Source organism: Cervus elaphus, chromosome 5, assembly GCF_910594005.1.
Source record: "Cervus elaphus chromosome 5, mCerEla1.1, whole genome shotgun sequence".
Classification (NCBI taxonomy): Eukaryota; Metazoa; Chordata; class Mammalia; order Artiodactyla; family Cervidae; genus Cervus; species Cervus elaphus.
This window is the reverse complement of record NC_057819.1, coordinates 66,125,487-66,147,858: the sequence shown is the minus strand read 5'-3', so window position 1 is coordinate 66,147,858 and position 22,372 is coordinate 66,125,487. Positions and strand designations below refer to the sequence as shown.

General features: G+C 38.3%; 1 protein-coding gene across 2 annotated transcripts in view; it reads left to right on the top strand.

Annotated features, from left to right (window-relative positions):
• The window catches only part of DCHS2 (dachsous cadherin-related 2), a 331,336-nt gene that overhangs the window by 304,430 nt on the left and 4,534 nt on the right, over positions 1-22,372 (top strand). For both annotated transcript variants that reach the window (XM_043902663.1, XM_043902662.1), the window contains 3 exons: positions 14,833-14,963; positions 17,636-17,922; positions 18,496-18,628. In XM_043902663.1, the coding sequence (XP_043758598.1) occupies positions 14,833-14,963; positions 17,636-17,922; positions 18,496-18,628 (551 nt within the window). The remainder of the gene's footprint in view (positions 1-14,832; positions 14,964-17,635; positions 17,923-18,495; positions 18,629-22,372) is intronic.

The window sequence follows — 22,372 nt, the reverse complement described above, 5'->3', positions numbered from 1 at the left end:
TTACTATCCTAGAAAACTTCTGTAAACTTCAGAGAGAAAGGGTTATAATTTATGATAAGAACTTAAATAAAATTTTGCCTCATTTGACCAATGTTCCAACAGTGCTTTCTTTCATTTTTCCTCATGTGGTCACCAGGATGCAAGTATTCTCCAGCCCTTAACATTCTGTTGATAAACAATGGACAGAGTACTAGCATAGCACTTATAGTTTTCAAAATACGTGTGGCAGGATTACTTCCTCTGTTTATATGGAATTTAGAAAGATGGTAACGATAACCCTATATGCAAAACAGAAAAAGAGTCTCAATGAATAATATTTTGACCTCAAATTTCTTTTCATCTCAAACAAGGCTGATTAAACATTTTGAAATTTATAATATTTATGTCTGCAGCTGGAAAGAGACCATTGTCTGGTGATTAGAAAACTCTTGACATTATTTTCCAAAGAAGAATTACTGAAGTAGTGGATAGAAAGTGTTATAGTAAGTTGAGGAGTAACTAAAATAGTAAGGAGAGACAATTAAAATGGACTAACTTTTCTTTTTCATCAATGTGGAGTTAAAAGAAAGGGATATCTGATGGTGATAAATCAGTAGCATTTGAGCTTGAGAAGAGGTTATGTTTGGGGGATTGGCTCCGTTTGACCATGTAACAGGCAGGAAGTTATTATTCAACAGACAGATAAAGATGAAAGATGTTTTCCACAATTTTTATTCAGTATTACAGTAGTGGAGCTATGTAGTTCAATAGGCAAGAAAAATAATTAAAAGTCATACCAATTTTTCCCCATTGACATTGGAAAATTTTTTTATTGAAGTATGGTTTATTTACAATTCTGTGTTAGTTTCAGGTGTATAGCAAATTGATTCAACTATATCTATCTATCTATCTATATATTCTCTTTCAGATTCTTTTCCATTATAGGTTGTTACAAGATACTGAATATAGTTCCCTATTCTGTTCACTAGGTCCGTGTTGTTCATCTGTTTTATATATAGTGCTGTGTACCTGTTAATCCCAAACTCCTAGCTTATTCCTCCCCCACGACCTCTTGTGGTAATCATGTTTGTTTTCTATGTCTGCGAGTCTGTTTATGTTTGTAAACAAGTCCATTCATATCAGTTTTTAAGTGCCACACATAAGTGATATCATGTGATGTTTGTCTCTGTCTGGCATACGTCACTGACAGTCTCTAGGTCCATCCATGTTGCTGCAAATGGCAGCAAGACGTTGATTTAAGTATGTTTCCTTATTTTAAATTCTGTATTGTTATCAGAATAACACATTTTTTAAAATGCATCACAAAGATCAGCAGACTTAGATGAAAGTCAGCAACCATTGCCTCACCTGTCCATTGAGTAGACACTTTTAACTTGTTTTCTCCATTATAAAAATTAAGATGTCTAACTTTGTAATTTTAAACATATCTCAATATCCTATTATAATAAATGTGGTTTTAATATTTTTACCTTCTTACGTCTGATCTCCCTTTGTATTCATAGCACTGTTCTTCGTTTCATCAATAATCAGTGTTTCAGTTCAGTTCAGTCACTCAGTCGTGTCCAACTCTTTGTGACCCCATGGACTGCAGCATGCCAGGATTCCCTGTCCATAACCAACTCCTGGAGCTTGCTCAAACTCATGTCCATTGAGTCGGTGATGCCATCCAACCATCTCATCCTCTGTTGTCCCCTTCTCCTGCCCTCAATCTTTCCCAGCATCAGGGTCTTTTCCAATGAGTTGGTTCTTCCCATCAGGTGGCCAAAGTATTGGAAGTTCAGCTTCAGCGTCAGTCCTTCCAATGAATAGTCAGGACTGATTTCCTTTAGGACGGACTGGTTTGATCTCCTTGCAGTCCAAGGGATTCTCAAGAGTATGCTCCAACACCACAGTTCAAAAGCATCAATTTTCGGCACTCCAGCTTTCTTTATGGTTCAACTGTCACATCTGTACACGACTACTGGAAAAACCATAGCTTTGACTAGATGGACCTTTGTCAGCAAAGTAATGTCTCTGCTTTTTAGTATGCTGTCTAAGTTGGTCGTAGCTTTTCTTCCGAGAGCAAGTGTCTTTTAATTTCATGACTGCAGTCATGGTTATACATAGGTTTACTTCAGAACCAGGTCATACTTCATAATTGTATTTCTTTCCTTATTCTTTCCCTTATCCCCAGAGTTTATGATTATTTTTCTTTTTGCTAACCTGATTTGCTATGTCCCTGTAAATATTTCATTAGCTCTATCAGACATGCCCACTCATCTTTCTCCCCTGATATGCCTCTCATATCATGTATTCTATCAAATCTTCTGTTTTCTTGGGGACCTGAGTCCTACTGTTTCCTCTCCTCCTGATCTAGCTGGGCACTATGACTCTCCAAGCCCACTGCAAAGCTGGACCCCGTGACTTGCAACTTTGGTTTACTGCTTTCCTATGTTAGTTGCATGACTTGAAGATCCCATGTCTTTCTCTTAGTTTTATAGTAGCTTTGTAGGAAAAGGTGCCAAGGGAGTAAATTCTTTTAGTTCTTACACATCTGAAAACACCTTTATTCTACTTTCACATGTGATTTATGCAATGGATAATATAGAAGTTGAACATTTCTTTTAGATTTTTGAAGGTGTTGTTCTGTTATCTTTTAAAACTCAGTTCTGCTATTGAGAAGTCTGATGCCATTCTAATATGTTTGGTACATGATTTCTTTTTTTTTTTTTTGCACTTTCTGTGAAGATTCTCAGGTTATTTCATCTGCAGTGTTTAGACGTTTTGTGATTATGTACTTTAGTGTGGGTATTTCCTTGTGCTGAGTACTCGATGTACTCTTTTAATGAGGATAAATGTTCTATTTTTTCATATGATTTCACTGATAATTACCTCCCTTCTGTTTATTGTTTTGTTTTGTTTGCTTACTTTACCCTGTTTCTTTTTCTTGGATCCTATTCAGTCAAGTGTTAGGCTGCTAGGATTGATCCTTTGTCACTGATACTTTATTCTCTACTTTCCATTTGTTGTTGTGTGGGGGGTTATTTTTGTTGTTTTATTTTTCTGGGAGATTTTCTTAATTATAACTTTTTAAACTTTCTTTTTTGTTGTTGTTTTTAGTTTAAATTTTTTTGAATATTACATATTTTATAATTTTCAAAAACTCTTAATCTTTGAGCTTTTCCATAGCATCTTGTTCTTATTTATGTGTTATCTTATGATAGCTCTCCTAAGACATTAGTTGGAATTATTTTTACCTAGTCTTTTGCTCTGGAGAAGGCAATGGCACCCCACTCCAGTACTCTTGCCTGGAAAATCCCATGGACGGAGGAGCCTGGTAGGCTGCAGTCCATGGAGTTGCTAAGAGTCGGACACGACTGAGCGACTTCACTTTCACGCATTGGAGAAGGAAATGGCAACCCACTCCAGTGTTCTTGCCTGGAGAATCCCAGGGACAGGGGAGCCTGGTGGGCTGCCATCTATGGGATCACACAGAGTCGGACACGACTGAAGCGACTTAGCAGCAGCAGCAGCAGTCTTTTGCTCTTTCAAGATCTCTGTGTCCCCTGGATTTATTTCTTCCACTTGTCTAGTTTATCCTCTTTTATTCATGTGAGAGACTTTCTCTGAGTAAATAACCATCCTTGGTCCTAAGTTAGGCAATATCGAAGTCAGAATCTCCTGATGGATCTCATTGACCAGCATGCTTGACTTTCAGATGAACCAGGGAAGAACTTGACTACTTTGCAGGATGACATGTAAATAACAATATATAGAAAGGGTTTTTCCCCTTCAGGAGGGGATTTCATTTCTTCAGGGACAGTCCCTCAATATTACTGAGTATGAACATCAGACATTGTTTTGCCTGGGAGTGAAAAGAAATGGGCAAGGGATCTTGATTGTTCTATATTTTGAATTTAATCTTTTAAGCTATTTTTAGCTCAGTATCTTACCCTGCAGTTTGCCATGTTTTGAGCCTCTCCTTGGTTATGTGGGGGCAAATCTGTTTCTTACTCATCCTTGTCTTCCTTCAAATGCAAGATGCATTTTAATCAATGCATTCCTTTGCCACCCGATTTCCCAGGTGACACAGTAGTAAAGAATCCACCTGCCAATACAGGAGATGCAAGAGATGTGGGTTCAATCCCTGGATCAATAAGATTGCCTAGAGTAACAAATGGCAACCCACTCCAGTATTCTTGCCTGGAAAATTTTACAGGCAGAAGAGCCTGGTGGGCTACAGTCAATGGGGTCTCAGAGTCAGACATGACTAACAGTTTGCATGCATGCATTAACACGCGTGCGCACACACACACACAATCACACACATCTTTAACCACTTCTCAGTCTGCTTGCATTTTTCAGAAATTTGTTGAAACTTCTCACCCATTCCACTCACTAATATCTTCACCCATTTCTTTTTAGCCTTGTCAACATACACCTTATTCTAAGTTCTTTTGCCATTGTTATAGCAGAATCTCTAGAGGAATAGGATATAAAACCTGTGTAGATATAACCAGAAGTTATAGCTCTTCCTTTCAGAAATGTTATGATGTTGACTGATATTTTGTTTCTCTTGGAATTACAGAAGAAACATTTACTTCTGGGAATATATTCAATATACTGTTGAGAGCGAGTTTTGAAAAATCCTCTATCACTAGGTATTAAGGCAATCAGAAAAGAATCTGCCTGGTTGAAGTCTCATTTAAAATTTAGCATGACAAAAAGCAGCTTCCCACCATTGGTAGATTAGGAGAACTATGCTCTGAACTAGAATGGGACTGTTTTTATCTGATGAACTTCATTTATCATCTCTGTTGATATGCTAATCAGGCCAACAGTTTTGGAACATGGAGCCAGTTGGGCTGACCACAGCCAAGAGTTTTGCAAAGTCTGCCAAAGAGCCATCACAGAAAACTTGAGGTCTCATAGAAGTTCTGTGTAGAATTTCAGTGGATCTACCTCCATGATTTTTCATTTGTGCCTCAAGCCACTGAGAAACCTTTGACGAGCCCTTTTGTTTTGAAACAGAATCATATTTCTCTCTATATCAAAGAATCTTGCTTTTTAACATGACATAGGCATTATATAGAACCCCAAAATTGTAATACTATGAAAATAAGAGTCCTTATGACCACAGGGGAAGAATCAACAGAACCATAACTTTAATGTCTTTGCTGAGATTTTAGTGTGACACTGGGGAGGGGCAGGCAGCAGGGGCAGAGAACACGATGAGTTGATTATTATTTTTAGTAAAATTTTTCCATATGTACCTGACTTATGTTCATGCTAACAAAGCAAACTTTCAACAGGGAATTATTTCTAGGCTCTTAAAGTGTGAAATTTAAGTAGTTGTTCCAATGATGGCCCAACTTCAGTAGTATAGAAGGCAGCCTCTATACTTTGTGAACCATAGATAAACAGTGATTATGTCCTACTAAGTGGAATTTAAACCAACGAAAAGTTGATGCTTTTTGCAGTTCAGTTCAGTCATTCAGTCGTGTCCGACTCTTTGCGAACCCATGAATTGCAGCACGCCAGGCCTTCCTGTCCACCACCAACTCCTGGAGTCTACCCAGACCCATGTCCATTGAGTCGGTGATGCCATCCAACCATCTCATCCTCTGTCATCCCCTTCTCCTCCTGCCCTCAATCTTTCCCAGCATGGGGTCTTTTCCAATGAGTCAACTCTTTGCATGAGGTGGCCAAAGTATTGGAGTTTCAGCTTCAGCATCAGTCCTTCCAATGAACACCCAGGACTGATCTCCTCTAGGATGGACTGGTTGGATCTCCTTGCAGTCCAAGGGACTCTCAAGAGTCTTCTCCAACACCACAGTTCAAAAGCATCAATTCTTCGGCACTCAGCTTTCTTTATAGTCCAACTCTCACATCCATACATGACCACTGGAAAAACCATAGCCTTGTTTAAGATGGACCTTTGTTGACAAAGTAATGTCTCTGCTTTTTAATATGCTGTCTAGGTTGGTCATAACTTTCCTTCCAAGGAGTAAGCATCTTTTAATTTCATGACTGCAATCACCATCTGCAGTGATTTTGGAGCCCCCAAAAATAGTCAGCCACTGTTTCCATTGTTTCCCCATCTATTTGCCATGAAGTGATGGGACCGGATGCCATGATCTTAGTTTTCTGAATGTTGAGTTTTAAGCCAACTTTTTCACTCTCCTCTTTCATTTTCATCAAGAGGCTCTTTAGTTCTTCTTCACATTCTGCCATAAGGGTGGTGTCATCTGCATATCTGAGGTTATTGATATTTCTCCCGGCAATCTTGATTCTAGCTTGTGCTTCCTCCAGCCCAATGTTTCTCATGATGTACTCTACATATAAGTTAAATAAGCAGGGTGACAATATACAGCCTTGACATACTCCTTTTCCTATTTGGAACCAGTCTGTTGTTCCATGTCCAGTTCTAACTGTTGCTTCTTGACCTGCATGTAGGTTTCTCAAGAGGCAGGTCAGGTGGTCTGGTATGCCCATCTCTTTCAGAATTTTCCACAGTTTATTGTGATCCACACACCCAAAGGCTTTGTCATAGTCAATAAAGCAGAAATAGATGTTTTTCTAGAACTCTGTTGCTTTTTCGATGATCCAGCGGATGTTGGCAATTTGATCTCTGGTTCCTCTGCCTTTTCTAAAACCAGCTTGAACAGCTGGAAGTTCATGGTGTACATATTGCTGAAGCCTGGCTTGGAGAATTTTAAGCATTACTTTACTAGTGTGTGAGATGAGTGCAATTGTGTGGTAGTTTGAGCATTCTTTGGCATTGCCTTTTTTGGGGGGATTGGAATGAAAACTGACCATTTCCAGTCCTGTGGCCACTGCTGAGTTTTCCAAATTTGCTGGCATATTGAGTGCAGCACTTCCACAGCATCATCTTTCAGGATTTAAAATAGCTAAACTGGAATCCATCACCTCCACTAGCTTTGTTTGCAGTGATGCTTCCTAAGGCTCACTTGACTTCACATTCCAGAATGTCTGGCTCTAGGTGAGTGATCACACCATCGTGCTTATCTGGGTCATGGAGATCTTTTTTGTACAGTTCTTCTGTATATTCTTGCCACCTCTTCTTAATCTCTTCTGCTTCTGTTAGGTCCCTACCATTTCTGTCCTTTATTGAGCCCATCTTTGCATGGAATATTCCCTTGTTATCTCTAATCTTTTTTACATGATTTAAAAAAGTTAAGTTTGGAAGAAAAAGAACACTTATCAGGTAAGCTAAGAATGGGAAAGAAAGTAGAAGTGTGTTACCTTCTAAGACTCAGTTTCTCAAAAGATAGTATCACCCACTGGCTAAGACTAATTCCACTTCTGAAAGGAAGATCATCTTCCAATTGACAACTTACTTTATTACTCAGATACTCTCCTGTAACTCATAGTGTTTAGAATGCAGTGGAAAGCTAATGAGTATACCTTAGAGTGTGATATATACACAGGAAGAGAGACATATAGAAAAGTATCAGACAGTGGAGCACGAGCTTTCCAGTCAACTAAGACCTGTACTTAAATCCTGCCTCTGTCATCTGATATATTTATAATCTTGAGCAATTCTTGAGAAACCAACATCAACATATATTAAGGAAACCCAAATAAGGCAAGACATCTCTCCTCAAGGAATTTATAGGAGAGGTAGACAAATAAGTCATTAAGAAGAAAGAATGGGAGCCAAGATGGCGGAGGAGTAGGACGGGGAGACCACTTTCTCTCCTACAAATTCATCGAAAGAATAACTGAACGCAGAGCAAACTTCACAGAACAACTTCTGATCGCTAGCTGAGGTCATCAGGCGCCCAGAAAAGCAGCCCATTGTCTTCGAAAGGAGTGCTGTATAGCTGGAGAAGTCCTGAGACTACAGGAAGAATAAAACTGAAATCCAGAGGCAGGAGACTTAAGCCCAAAACCTGAGAACACCAGAAAACTCCTGACTACATGGAACTTTAAGTAATAAGTGACCGTCCAAAAGCCTCCATACCTACACTGAAACCAACCACCACCCAAGAGCCAATAAGTTATAGAGCAAGACATACCACGCAAATTCTCCAGCAACGCAGGAACATAGCCCTGAACGTCAACATACAGGCTGCCCAAGGTCACACCTAACACACAGACCCATCTCAAAACTCACTACTGGACACTCCATTGCTCTCCAAAGAGAAGAAATCAAGTTCCACGCACCAGAACACTGACGCAAGCTTCCCTAACCAGGAAACCTTGACAAGCCAATCATCTAACCCCACCCACTGGGTAAATCTTCCACAATAAAAAGGAACCACAGACCTCCAGAATACAGAAAGCCCACTCCAGACACAGCCATCTAAACAAGATGAAAAGGCAGAGAAATACCCAACAGGTAAAGGAACATGAAAAATGCCCACCAAGTCAAACAAAAGAGGAGGAGATAGGGAATCTACCTGAAAAAGAATTTAGAATAATGATAATAAAAATGATCCAAAATCTTGAAAACAAAATGGAGTTACAGATAAATAGCCTGGAAACAAAAATTGAAAAGATACAAGAAATGTTTAATAAAGACCTAGAAGAAATAAAAAAGACTCAATTAAAAATGAATAATGCAATGAATGAGATCAAAAACACTTTGGAGGGAACCAAGAGTAGGATAACGGAGGCAGAAGATAGGATAAGTGAGGTAGAAGATAAAATGGTGGAAATAAATGAAGCAGAGAGGAAAAAAGAAAAAAGGATCAAAAGAAATGAGGACAACCTCAGGGACCTCTGGGACAATGTCAAACGGCCCAACATTCGAATCATAGGAGTCCCAGAAGAAGAAGACAAAAAGAAAGGCCATGAGAAAATACTCGAGGAGATAATAGCTGAAAACTTCCCTAAAATGGGGAAGGAAATAGCCACCCAAGTCCAAGAAACCCAGAGAGTCCCAAACAGGATAAACCCAAGGCGAAACACCCCAAGACACATATTAATCAAATTAACAAAGATCAAACACAAAGAACAAATATTAAAAGCAGCAAGGGAGAAACAACAAATAACACACAAAGGGATTCCCATAAGGATAACAGCTGATCTATCAATAGAAACCCTCCAGGCCAGAAGGGAATGGCAGGACGTACTGAAAGTAATGAAAGAGAATAACCTACAACCTAGATTACTGTATCCAGCAAGGATCTCATTCAGATATGAAGGAGAATTCAAAAGCTTTACAGATAAGCAAAAGCTGAGAGAATTCAGCACCACCAAACCAGCTCTTCAACAAATGCTAAAGGATCTTCTCTAGACAGGAAATGCAGAAAGGTTGTATAAACGTGAACCCAAAACAACAAAGTAAATGGCAACGGGACCACACCTATCAATAATTACCCTAAATGTAAATGGGTTGAATGCCCCAACCAAAAGACAAAGATTGGCTGAATGGATACAAAAACAAGACCCCTATATATGCTGTCTACAAGAGACCCACCTCAAAACAAGAGACACATACAGACTGAAAGTGAAGGGCTGGAAAAAAATATTTCATGCAAATGGAGACCAAAAGAAAGCAGGAGTCGCAATACTCATATCAGATAAAATAGACTTTCAAATAAAGGATGTGAAAAGAGACAAAGAAGGACACTACATAATGATCAAAGGATCAATCCAAGAAGAAGATATAACAATTATAAATATATATGCACCCAACATAGGAGCACCGCAATATGTACGGCAAACACTAACGAGTATGAAAGAGGAAATTAATAGTAACACAATAATAGTGGGAGACTTTAATACCCCACTCACAACTATGGATAGATCAACTAAACAGAAAATTAACAAGGAAACACAAACCTTAAATGACACAATGGACCAGCTAGACCTAATTGATATCTATAGGACATTTCACCCCAAAACAATCAACTTCACCTTTTTCTCAAGTGTACACGGAACCTTCTCCAGAATAGATCACATCCTGGGCCATAAATCTGGTCTTGGAAAATTCAAAAAAATTGAAATCATTCCAGTCATCTTTTCTGACCACAGTGCAGTAAGATTAGATCTCAATTACAGGAAAAAAATTGTTAAAAATTCAAACATATGGAGGCTAAATAACAAGCTTCTGAATAACCAACAAATCATAGAAGAAATCAAAAAAGAAATCAAAATATGTATAGAATGAATGAAAATGAAAACACAACAACCCAAAACCTATGGGACACTGTAAAAGCAGTGCTAAGGGGAAGGTTCATAGCATTACAGGCTTATATCAAGAAACAAGAAAAAAGCCAAATAAATAACCTAACTCTACACCTAAAGCAATTAGAGAAGGAAGAAATGAAGAAGCCCAGGGTTAGCAGAAGGAAAGAAATCTTAAAAACTAGGGCAGAAATAAATGCAAAAGAAACTAAAGAGACCATAGCAAAAATCAACAAAGCTAAAAGCTGGTTTTTTGAAAAAATAAACAAAATTGACAAACCATTAGCAAGACTCATTAAGAAACAAAGAGAGAAGAACCAAATTAACAAAATTAGAAATGAAAATGGAGAGATCACAACAGACAACACTGAAATCCAAAGGATCATAAGATACTACTACCAGCAGCTCTATGCCAATAAAATGGACAACTTGGATGAAATGGAAAAATTCTTAGAAAAGTATAACCTTCCAAAACTGAACCAGGAAGAAATAGAAGATCTTAACAGACCCATCACAAGCAAGGAAATCGAAACTCTAATCAAAAATCTTCCAGCAAACAAAAGCCCAGGACCAGATGGCTTCACAGCTGAATTCTACCAAAAATTTAGAGAAGAGCTAACACCTATCTTACTCAAACTCTTCCAGAAAATTGCAGATGAAGGTAAGCTTCCAAACTCATTCTATGAGGCCACCATCACCCTTATTCCAAAACCAGACAAAGATGCCACAAAAAAAGAAAACTACAGACCAATATCACTGATGAACATAGATGCAAAAATCCTTAACAAAATTCTAGCAAACAGAATCCAACAACATATTAAAAAAATCATACACCACGACCAAGTGGGCTTTATCCCAGGAATGCAAGGATTCTTTAATATCTGCAAATCAATCAATGTAATACACCACATTAACAAATTGAAAGATAAAAACCATATGATTATCTAAATAGATGCAGAGAAAGCCTTTGACAAAATTCAACACTCATTTATGATTAAAACTCTCCAAAAAGCAGGAATAGAAGGAACATACCTCAACATAATGAAAGCAATATATGACAAACCCACAGCAAGCATCACCCTCAATGGTGAAAAATTGAAAGCATTTCCCCTGAAATCAGGAACAAGACAAGGGTGCCCACTCTCACCACTACTATTCAACATAGTGTTGGAAGTTTTGGCCACAGCAATCAGAGCAGAAAAAGAAGTAAAAGGAATCCAGATAGGAAAAGAAGAAGTGAAACTCTCACTGTTTGCAGATGACATGATCCTCTACATAGAAAACCCTAAAGACTCTTCCAGAAAATTACTAGAGCTAATCAATGAATATAGTAAAGTTGCAGGATATAAAATTAACACACAGAAATCCCTTGCATTCCTATATACTAACAATGAAAAAACAGAAAGAGAAATTAAGGAAACAATACCATTCACCATTGCAACAAAAAGAATAAAACACTTAGGAGTATATCTACCTAAAGAAACAAAAGACCTATACATAGAAAACTATAAAACACTGATGAAAGAAATCAAAGAGGACACAAACAGATGGAGAAACATACTGTGTTCATGGATTGGAAGAATCAATATTGTCAAAATGGCTATTCTACCCAAAGCAATCTATAGATTCAATGCAATCCCTATCAAGCTACCAATGGTATTTTTCACAGAACTAGACCAAAGAATTTCACAATTTGTATGGAAATACAAAAAACCTCGAATAGCCAAAGTAATCCTGAGAAAGAAGAATGGAACTGGAGGAATCAACCTGCCTGACTTCAGACTCTACTACAAAGCCACAGTCATCAAGACAGTATGGTACTGGCACAAAGACAGAAATATAGATCAATGGAACAGAATAGAAAGCCCAGAGATAAATCCACGAACCTATGGACACCTTATCTTTGACAAAGGAGGCAAGGATATACAATGGAAAAAAGACAACCTCTTTAACAAGTGGTGCTGGGAAAACTGGTCAACCACTTGTAAAAGAATGAAACTAGAACACTTTCTAACACCATACACAAAAATAAACTCAAAATGGATTAAAGATCTAAATGTAAGACCAGAAACTATAAAACTCCTAGAGGAGAACATAGGCAAAACACTCTCCGACATAAATCACAGCAAGATCCTCTATGACCCACCTCCCAGAATATTGGAAATAAAAGCAAAACTAAACAAATGGGACCTAATGAAACTTAAAAGCTTTTGCACTACAAAGGAAACTATAAGTAAGGTGAAAAGACAGCCCTCAGATTGGGAGAAAATAATAGCAAATGCAGAAACAGACAAAGGATTAATCTCAAAAATATACAAGCAACTCCTGCAGCTCAATTCCAGAAAAATAAATGACCCAATCAAAAAATGGGCCAAAGAACTAAACAGACATTTCTCCAAAGAAGACATACAGATGGCTAACAAACACATGAAAAGGTGCTCAACATCACTCATTATTAGAGAAATGCAAATCAAAACCACAATGAGGTACCATTACACGCCAGTCAGGATGGCTGCTATCCAAAAGTCTACAAGCAATAAATGCTGGAGAGGGTGTGGAGAAAAGGGAACCCTCTTACACTGTTGGTGGGAATGCAAACTAGTATAGCAACTATGGAAAACAGTGTGGAGATTCCTTAAAAAACTGGAAATAGAACTGCCATATGACCCAGCAATCCCACTTCTGGGCATACACACTGAGGAAACCAGATCTGAAAGAGACACATGCACCCCAATGTTCATTGCAGCAGTGTTTATAATAGCCAGGACATGGAAGCAACCTAGATGCCCATCAGCAGATGAATGGATAAGGAAGCTGTGGTACATATACACCATGGAATATTACTCAGCCGTTAAAAAGAATTCATTTGAACCAGTCCTAATGAGATGGATGAAACTGGAGCCCCTTATACAGAGTGAAGTAAGCCAGAAAGATAAAGAACATTACAGCATACTAACGCATATATATGGAATTTAGAAAGATGGTAACGATAACCCTATATGCAAAACAGAAAAAGAGACACAGAAATACAGAACAGACTATTGAACTATGTGGGAGAATGTGAGGGTGGGATATTTCAAAAGAACAGCATGTATACTATCTATGGTGAAACAGATCACCAGCCCAGGTGGGATGCATGAGACAAGTGCTCGGGCCTGGTGCACTGGGAAGACCCAGAGGAATCGGGTGGAGAGGGAGGTGGGAGGGGGGATCGGGATGGGGAATACGTGTAAATCTATGGCTGATTCATATCAATGTATGACAAAACCCAAAAAAAAAAAAAAAAAAGAAGAAAGAATGATGATTCCTATGGTGGAGGAATGTGCAGGGTGCTATGGGGCAGAGAAAGGGGCACCCAAATCAGATAAGATGCCAGGGAAAGCTTACAGAGATGTTAGCTTTTAAAGACCAAAAGGGTGTAGACATAGGAATTCCAGGCAGAAGCTATGTCACAAAAGGTTATGTGTACATGCTCAAGACTTATATTACCTCTTGTAGACATGGAGAGCCAAGGAAAGGTTTTAATTAGAGGATTCAGGTTTTCAAACCAGAATTTTTGATAAAGCAATTGAGGAGTTGCAGAGTGGAGAATGAAGAGATTGCAGTAGGAAGATTGGTGAGTAGCAGGCACTCCAGTTGAGAAAAGATACAGTGAATACACAGCATGCCAGCTAAAGATGATAAGATGATGAGGTTAGAGCAAATACCTTGTCCTAGTTTGCCTGAGACTGTCATGCATGTGCTGTTACTTTTCTCTACTGTTTCTATTTCTTTTCTTTTAATGACTGCATATTGAAAATAAGTCAAATAATCCTCTATTAAATATTGAAACTGTTGTGTGTGAAAAAAAAAAGAAACTGAAAGTACCATGCCCCAGGAAACCTTTCAGTTCCTGTGAAGCCAGTCGATTGGTCAGTTTACCTGAGACTCTGCAGGTGGGAGTGAAATGGATGGGTACACTGATCCAAATCATATCAGGTGGTAAAATCTATAAGACTCATAACTAGTTAGATATTGTCAGGGTGGTGACAGAAAGGGAGAAGTTGAAGACACTAATAAGGTCTGAGTCAGTTACTGGAGAAGTGAGTTGTACCGTCATCCAAGAGAGATTGAATGACTGCGTGTAGCTTCTTTCAGATCAGGACTTTTGCCTCTGCTTCACAGTCCTGGTCGGTAAGGCATCTTTTGCGCGTGTGTTATAAACGGCAACACCCTCTGTTAATTCTTCAGTTTTGATTGATTTGCAATTTAGATCTGAAAAAAAATACAAAACAAACTTGTAGTGACTCTATCTTTTGTTGGTGCAGTAAAATGGAAATACGTATCAATAGCAATATTCAGGCCATGTGTGGCAGAGTGGAAGCAGTCTGCTTATCTAAAGAACAGGTATTGGTGTTTGTACTTTTTAAGTTGTTCTTAGTAGGAAAGGACTGAAATTTATAGTCTGTCTCCCAGAGAGAGTCCATTTAGTTTAAATAACCAAGATTGATTTGATTCTTTAAATGTGTCAAAAAATACACTTCAGACTACCATTCTTATGAAATAAACTTTAAATGATGCCTTTTGGAAAAGTCAGGGGAGAAATAAAAAAGCTAGTCAGCTCATTTTAAAATTTTCAAGTGGATATTTGATATTTATGTTGTTTTCTTATTCTCTGGATGATGGATAACATTCCTTGATTCTTTTCCAAACCAGTTTGATTGTACAAGCAACAGATAAAGGCATGCCCAGGCTTTCTGATACAACTGTGATCAAGATACAGGTGACTGACATAAATGACAATGCCCCAACTTTTCTCCCCTCTGAAGCAGTGGAAATTGCAGAAAGTAAGTGTGGCAATTTGAAATAATGGTTTTGATTAACTTGTATATCATCTACTATTTTTTCAGCTGGATGCTGTGTTAAATATGCATACTATTCCTCAACAACCACACAACTATAAATTGTGTTTATCTTCATTTTACAGAATGGAAAATGGAGAGTCAAAAATTAAATATAAAATGTCAAAGAAGTTAAAAGTTAAAGTTGGGGTTTGCATTCAAACCAGCAGGAAGCTGACTTCCTACGGTCAAACCACTACTCCACACAGCTTCTTTTGTATACAGACAGTTCTTAAAAGTGAAATCTGCTCAATGAAGAAGCATCTTTTGTTGACTATGATGGTCACCCTAAAGCTCCCCTGAGAGAATGCAATGTTATTAGACTGATAGCTTTGTCAATCTTTGTGTTACCAAACTCAGGTTCGGCTGCTCGCCACTTGAAAGCCAATATTCGAGAGGCAAGTGTTGGAAAGGAAAGGTTGCTTTATTCAGGAGGCCAGTAACTGGGGAAGAAGGCATACTTGTGTCCAAAGGCCAATTCCCCAGTGCTAATAGGCGGCAACAGCTTTTAACAGGGAGCTTCACGGGTGTACGGTTAGAGTAAGGGGGCTCCATGCAGAACGGCACAGTCACCTCTGAGGATCAGCTTGAAATTGCCTGTGTGGTAATCCGACCATTGTCTTGATTGTTGTAAGCCCAGTGAATCTTCAGTTCTGGGACTGGTTGGTTCTCGTTTCTCTGAGGGCGGTTCTCAGAGTTGTGGTAGCTTATGTTATGGCTACAGTCTGATCATCACGTAACTTCGTCCACCTGGTGGAGTCTCATTAGCTACAAGACGGCTCATAGAATATGGCTCAGAATGTTATCCATAGCCCTCGAGGAAGAACTAAAGGTCCTTGACTTTGCTCAAGGACTGAACTGTTATTATTTTGTCCTATTTGACTGTTTTTCCTTTGTTTCTGTGTTTCCTCACTTCTCAGATTAAATTTATGTTATTATTATTTGTTATGGGGGCATACTGGGTGGCTTGCAGAATCTGAGTTCTTTTACTCAGAATTTAACCCAGGCCAAAAGCAAGGAGTCCAAACCCATGGACTGCCAGAGAATTCCCTAAATTTATTCTTTGACTGAAGTTTTTCGACAGAAAAAAGACAAGGAAGGGCCATGGAGGAGTGTTTGTCCCAGGAAGGCCCCATAGAGCCCTGCTCATTTTTATTTGCAATATACTGCTGCTGCAATATACTAATGACAAGTAATTAGTGAAGGGAGTTGGATGATTTTTGCAGAGCCATCATTTTCCTCTACTATAAACTAAAGTTTAACATCTGCAGAAAACTTTTATCACATTAATGGTAGAGGTTGAAAATACAAAGTTTTACATGATATGCTGATTAATCTTAATTGTTTGGGTCTCTGGGCTACATGATGACTCCATAGTCTGTGATCTCAAAGTTGTCTATGGGTAATAGCTGTACTGGTAAAACCCAACCCAACTTTTTGTAGTTGAAATTGCAGAAATTGCCCATCACTCTCCTCTCTGTTTTCACTCTTAATATCCAACTTATTCCTAAAATGTGCCTAACATTTTGTTATGTTCACTTTCCAAACAAATTACAAACACACTGCTCAAAGAGGGCTATATTCCAGCAATTTTTATATAGAAGAATACCTATATATAATTTAAAATATTATACTAATAAAAAATTGTCTAGTTTTACCTCTCACCTATTTGATGTGTTTTCATCTGCTTTTACTGAAAGTGCTATTCTAAAGCACATGCATTGGAATAAAAATGCAGTAATGTGCTCAGAATAAATATATCACAAAAATAAACTGTATATATCAAAACTTACCAGAAGGAGTCAAGTGTAATTTGGTGCATGTCAAGGCTGTTCAAATTTGAAATATGAAAATTATTAGTCTTATACACAATGGGATTATTCTAAATGCCCTGGACTCTTCTTTCTACCTGTACCATACCTATGAAGTCCAAACCAAAGTCCCTGTCATGGCAGTTTAAAGAACACATATGTCATGTGAAACATTTACCATGTCATCTATTCATGATTTTTTTTGTGTACTATTAGAGATCTTTTGTGATCACCAGTATGAGGTATACTTTCTATAGTCTTGATAATTTTGAGAGTCAGGTTTTAAGAGAAGGAAGCAGTGTGTGCCTCTCAAAAGAAATAATTTTACAAAAATGAATATGAGGAACTAAGTATCTAGCTTCAGTATCCAAACATTTTCATTTAAATCTTGCTTGCTTTTCAGAATTTTATGTTTTGTATTAATGTTATGAATAATAACCTTCTTCCCACCCACATCCCCCATGAATATATGAATTTTATATAGAAATTATATAGTGCAAATAAGTGACTTACAATGTTTCTTGGTGCTGGGATTGTGTGATAAACATACGATAAAAAGTGAAATATAAAAATTGAAAATAGTCTGCCTCTTCAATTCCCTACTTAGTGGTAAAGTTTCACTTTTATTGGCTCATAAATTCTTCAAAGTTTTTATTCAGTTTGTAATGAGCCTTGTATGAGAAATCATGCCAAGAAAGAGAAAATCATATTGGACATAAAATAAAAATGCTTGGATTGAACTATTAAAGAAAAATATTTCAAAGGATGACCTTTAATGGAGACTGACAGTGGTCATGACTATTTCAGATTCTTTGCCTGGCACGATTGTGACTCGGATATCAGTTCATGATGTGGATTTGAATCCAGCTTTCACCTTCAGTTTTGTCAAAGAGAATAATTCTGGAACCAAATTTGCTATTGATCGGAACACTGGGGTAGTGGTGCTGGTTGAAACACTGGATTTTGAAGAAGCTACTAAATATGAGCTACAGATCCAAATTTCAGATTTGTTGCACCAAACAGAGGGGACACTCATTGTCCATGTGCTGGACATCAATGATAACCCACCAGTATTCTCTCAAGATTCTTATCAGGTAAATAGCACAAAGAGATGCTGAAACTGTAACCAAACTTGAAAGAATAGGGAATAATGTAAACTTACCATAGTCAACAAAGTAATTTAGACAGACAGATAGTATTCACTGTTTTTACTGCCTAAGTTGATGCTGAGAGTTTTATATTTAGCATCATGGAGAATAGAAGTACATATGGAATTGAATCTCTCATTCAATTCAATTTCTTAAGTATGTAAGTAACATAAGGCTCATAGTTACACAATGTACAGTGTAATGAAACATTAGTGAATACATTAGTGAATGCATTAGCTATCCTCCACTACACAGAAATAATTAAGAAAGAAATATTTTCATAATAAAAATCAATACTGCATGAAACATTTTTTAAAAAATTTTAATTTTGTTTTTCTGAATTCTGGAACTACTAACACAATCTCCTTAATATGTCCACTCTATACATTAATAATACCTAATAAAGTGAGGTTCTCTGTTACTTCCATAAACAAATAAAAGAGTCAGGTCCTGGCCCTGTTCATGAAAATAGCTGCATTCTTTAAACACAGGGCCTGTCTCCCTTTTTTCCCCCCTCAGGTCACCATTTCCGAACTGGTGCCTCTGGGGCACCCAGTGCTGACTGTTGTGGCCACAGATGTGGAAAGCAGTGAGAACATCACTTACAGGATCCTTTCCTCTTCTAAGATGTTTTCAGTTGATCCTACCAATGGTGAGTTATTTGTAGTGGCTTTAGCATTCATAGGTTTGGGTTACAGAGAGGAAACCTGAAATAATCCTTTCCAAATATGCCTAAAATAGCCCTCAGGCCCTGCTGCTGGGATCATAGACACCACCTTCTTACTTCTCTTCATGTCAGATGCTATGATAGCAGATTCTGGTGCTACATCTCTTCTCCAACATCTCAATGGTTGGAAAGAAAAAGGAATTGATTAAATGCTGGCAAATGCACAGAAATTCAGAGACCTCAGTATGGTAAATACCAGTTCATTCAGCCAGGTGATTACAGTTGGGGTAATAAACCAGGCCGCCACAAGAATCAAAGTAAAATGGAAGGGATTCATTTAGAACTGAAGACTGCATGTTACCAGAATTTGGAAGCTTTTTCCCCAAGCCAAGAATAAGAAGTTTGGTAATAGTATCATATATTCAACAAGGAACACAAAAAAACTGAAACAGGAAAGTTTTTTGAGCACCTCTATTAAGTGGAGTGGCCTTCCCTGGTGGCTCAGATGGTAAAGAATCTGCCTGAAATACAGGACACCAGCTTCAGTCCCTGAGGCAGGGAGATCCCCTGGAGAAGGGAATGGCAACTCACTCCAGAATCCTTGCCTGGAGAAGTCCATGGACAGGGTAGCCTGGCAGGCTACAGTCCATAGTGTTGCAAAAAGTCAGACATGACTGAGAGATGTTTACCCATTAAGTAGAATGTTCTGTGTTTTTGATGCTGTTCTGATTTCTTTGATGCCTCCCAAGGCTCTTTGTTTGGTTATTAGAGATCAAGACATTTATGGTTGTGAAATGCATTCAGGCAAGTGATTACAAAAAAGTTAACCATTGTATAGAGAAAATATAACAACAAGTAGAGTCCCTTGGACAGCAAGAAGATCAAACCAGTCAATCCTAAAGGAAATCTACCCTGAATATTCATTGGAAGGACTGATGCTGAAGCTGAAGCTCCAATATGTTGGCCACCTGATGTGAAGAGCTGACTCATTAGAAAAGACTCCAATGCTGGGAAAGATAGAAGGCAGGAGGAGAAGGGGACGACAGAAGATGAGATGGTTGGATGGCATCACAGACTCAATAGACATGAATTTGAGCAAATTCTAGGAGATAGTGAAGGACGGAGAAGCCTGGATTGCTGCAATCCATGAGATCACAAAGAGTCAGACATGACTTGGCAACTGAACAACAGACATTAAAAGCCAAGCTTAATAAAGATGAGTAATTAGTAAAATGCTGTCCATAGCAGAGCACAGTTCAGAAAAATAACAGGGCCTGGGACATGGACATCACCAGATCGTCAACACTGAAATCAGATTGATTACATTCTTTGCAGTCAAAGATGGAGAAGCTCTATACCGTCAGCAAAAAAAAAAAAAATCTGGAGGTGACTGTGTCTCAGATCATGAACTCCTTATTGCAAAATTCAGAATTAAATAGAAGAAAGTACAAAAAACAACTAGACTGTTCAGATATGACCAAATCAAATCCCTTATGATTACACAGTGGAAGTGACAAATAGATTCAAGGTATTATATTTGATAGATAGAGTGCCTGAAGAACTATGGATGGAGGTTTATAAAACTGTACAGGAGGTGGTGATCAAAACCATCCCCAAGGAGAAGAAAGGCAAAAAGGTTGTCTGAGGAGACCTTAAAATCAGCTGAGAAAAGAAGAGAAGTGAAAGGCAAAGGAGAAAAGAAAAGATATATCTTTCTGAATGCAGAGTTCCAAAGAATAGAAAGGAGAAATAAGAAAGCCTTCCTAAGTGATCAATGCAAAAAAAAAAAAAAAAATAGAGACAAACAATAAAATGGAAAGACTAGAGATCTATTCAAGAAAATTAGAGACACCAAGGGAACATTCCAGGAAAGATGAGCACGATAAAGGACATAAACGGTATGGCCTTACAGAAGCAGAAGATATTAACAAGAGGTGCAAGAATAAACAGAAGAACTATAAAAAAATAAATCTTCATGACCCAGATAACCATGATGGTGTGATCACTCACCAGAGCCAGACATCCTGGAGTGTGAAGTCAAGTGGGCCTTAGGAAGCATCACTATAAACAGAACTGGTGGAGGTGATGGAATTCCAGCTGAGCTATTTCAAATCCTAAAAGATGTTGCTGTAAAATTACTGCACTCAATATGCTGGCAAATTTGGAAAACTCAGCAGTGACCACAGGACTGGAAAAGGTCAGTTTTCATTCCAATCCCAAAGAAAGGCAATGCCAAAGAATTCTCAAACTACCAAACAATTGCACTCATCTCACACACCAGCAAAGTAATGCTGAAATTTCTCCAAGCTAGGCTTCAACTGTTTGTAAACTGAGAACTTCCAGATGTTCAAGCTGGATTAAGAAAAGGCAGAGGAACCAGACATCAAATTGCCAACATCTGCTGGATCATAGAAAAATATTTACTTTGCTTCATTGACTATGCTAAAGCCTTTGACTGTGTGGATCACAACAAACTGTGGAAAATTCTTCAAGAGGTGGGAATAGCAGACCACCTGACCTGCCTCTTGAAAACTCTGTATGCAGGTCAGGAAGCAACAATTAGAACTGGACATGGAACAACAGACTGGTTCCAAAGAGAGATTGGTCTGCCTCAAGGCTGTATATTGTCACCCTGCTTATTTAACGTATATGCAGAGTACACCATGAGAAACGCTGGGCTAGATGAAGCACAAGCTGGAATTAAGATTGCCAGGAGAAATATCAATAACCTCAGATATGCAGATGACACCACCCTTATGGCAGAAAGTGAAGAAGAACTAAAGAGCCTCTTGATGAAAGTGAAAGAGGAGAGTGAAAAAGTCGGCTTAAAACTCAACATTCAGAAAACTAAGCTCAGGGCATCCAGTCCCATCACTTCATGGCAAATAGATGGGGAAACAGTGGCTGACTATTTTTTTGGGCTCCAAAATCACTGCAGATGGTGACTGCAGTCATGGAATTAAAAGACGCTTGCTCCTTTGAAGAAAAGCTATGACAAACCTATGCAGCATTTTAAAAAGTACAGACATTACTTTGATGACAAAGGTCCGTCTAGTCAAAGCTATGGCTTTTCCAGTAGTCATGTTTGGATGTGAGAGTTTGACTATAAAGAAAGCTGAGCGCTGAAGAATTGATGCTTTTGAATTGTGGTGTTGGAGAATACCCTTGAGAGGCCCTTGCACAGCAAGGAGATCAAATCTGTCCATCCTAAAGGAAATCAGTCCTGAATATTCATTGGAAGGACTGATGCTAAAGCTGAAGCTCCAATACTTTGGCCACCTGATGGGAAGAACTGACTCATTGGAAAAGACCCTGATGCTGGGAAAGATTGAAGGCAGGAGGAGAAGGGGACGGCAGGGGATCAGATGGTTGGATAGAATCACTGACTCAATGGACTTGAGTTTAAGCAAGCTCTGGTAGTTAGTGATGGACAGGGAAACCTGGCATGCTGCAGTCCATGGGGTCGCAAAGAGTCAGACAGGATTGAGTAACTGAACTGAACTGAATTGGGACACGTTATGCTGTGTATTCCCCATCTGTACCCACCACTGCATCATTTCACAAGGGAGAGCTGACTTAGAAGTTAACTTCTGAAAGATGGGTATTAACTAGGTTTACTGCTCTGATCATTTTGCAGTTACATGAATATTGAATCTTGTATACACTGAAAACTAATACAATTTTATATATCAATTATATTCTCAATTTTAAAAAGCTAACCTCAGGATT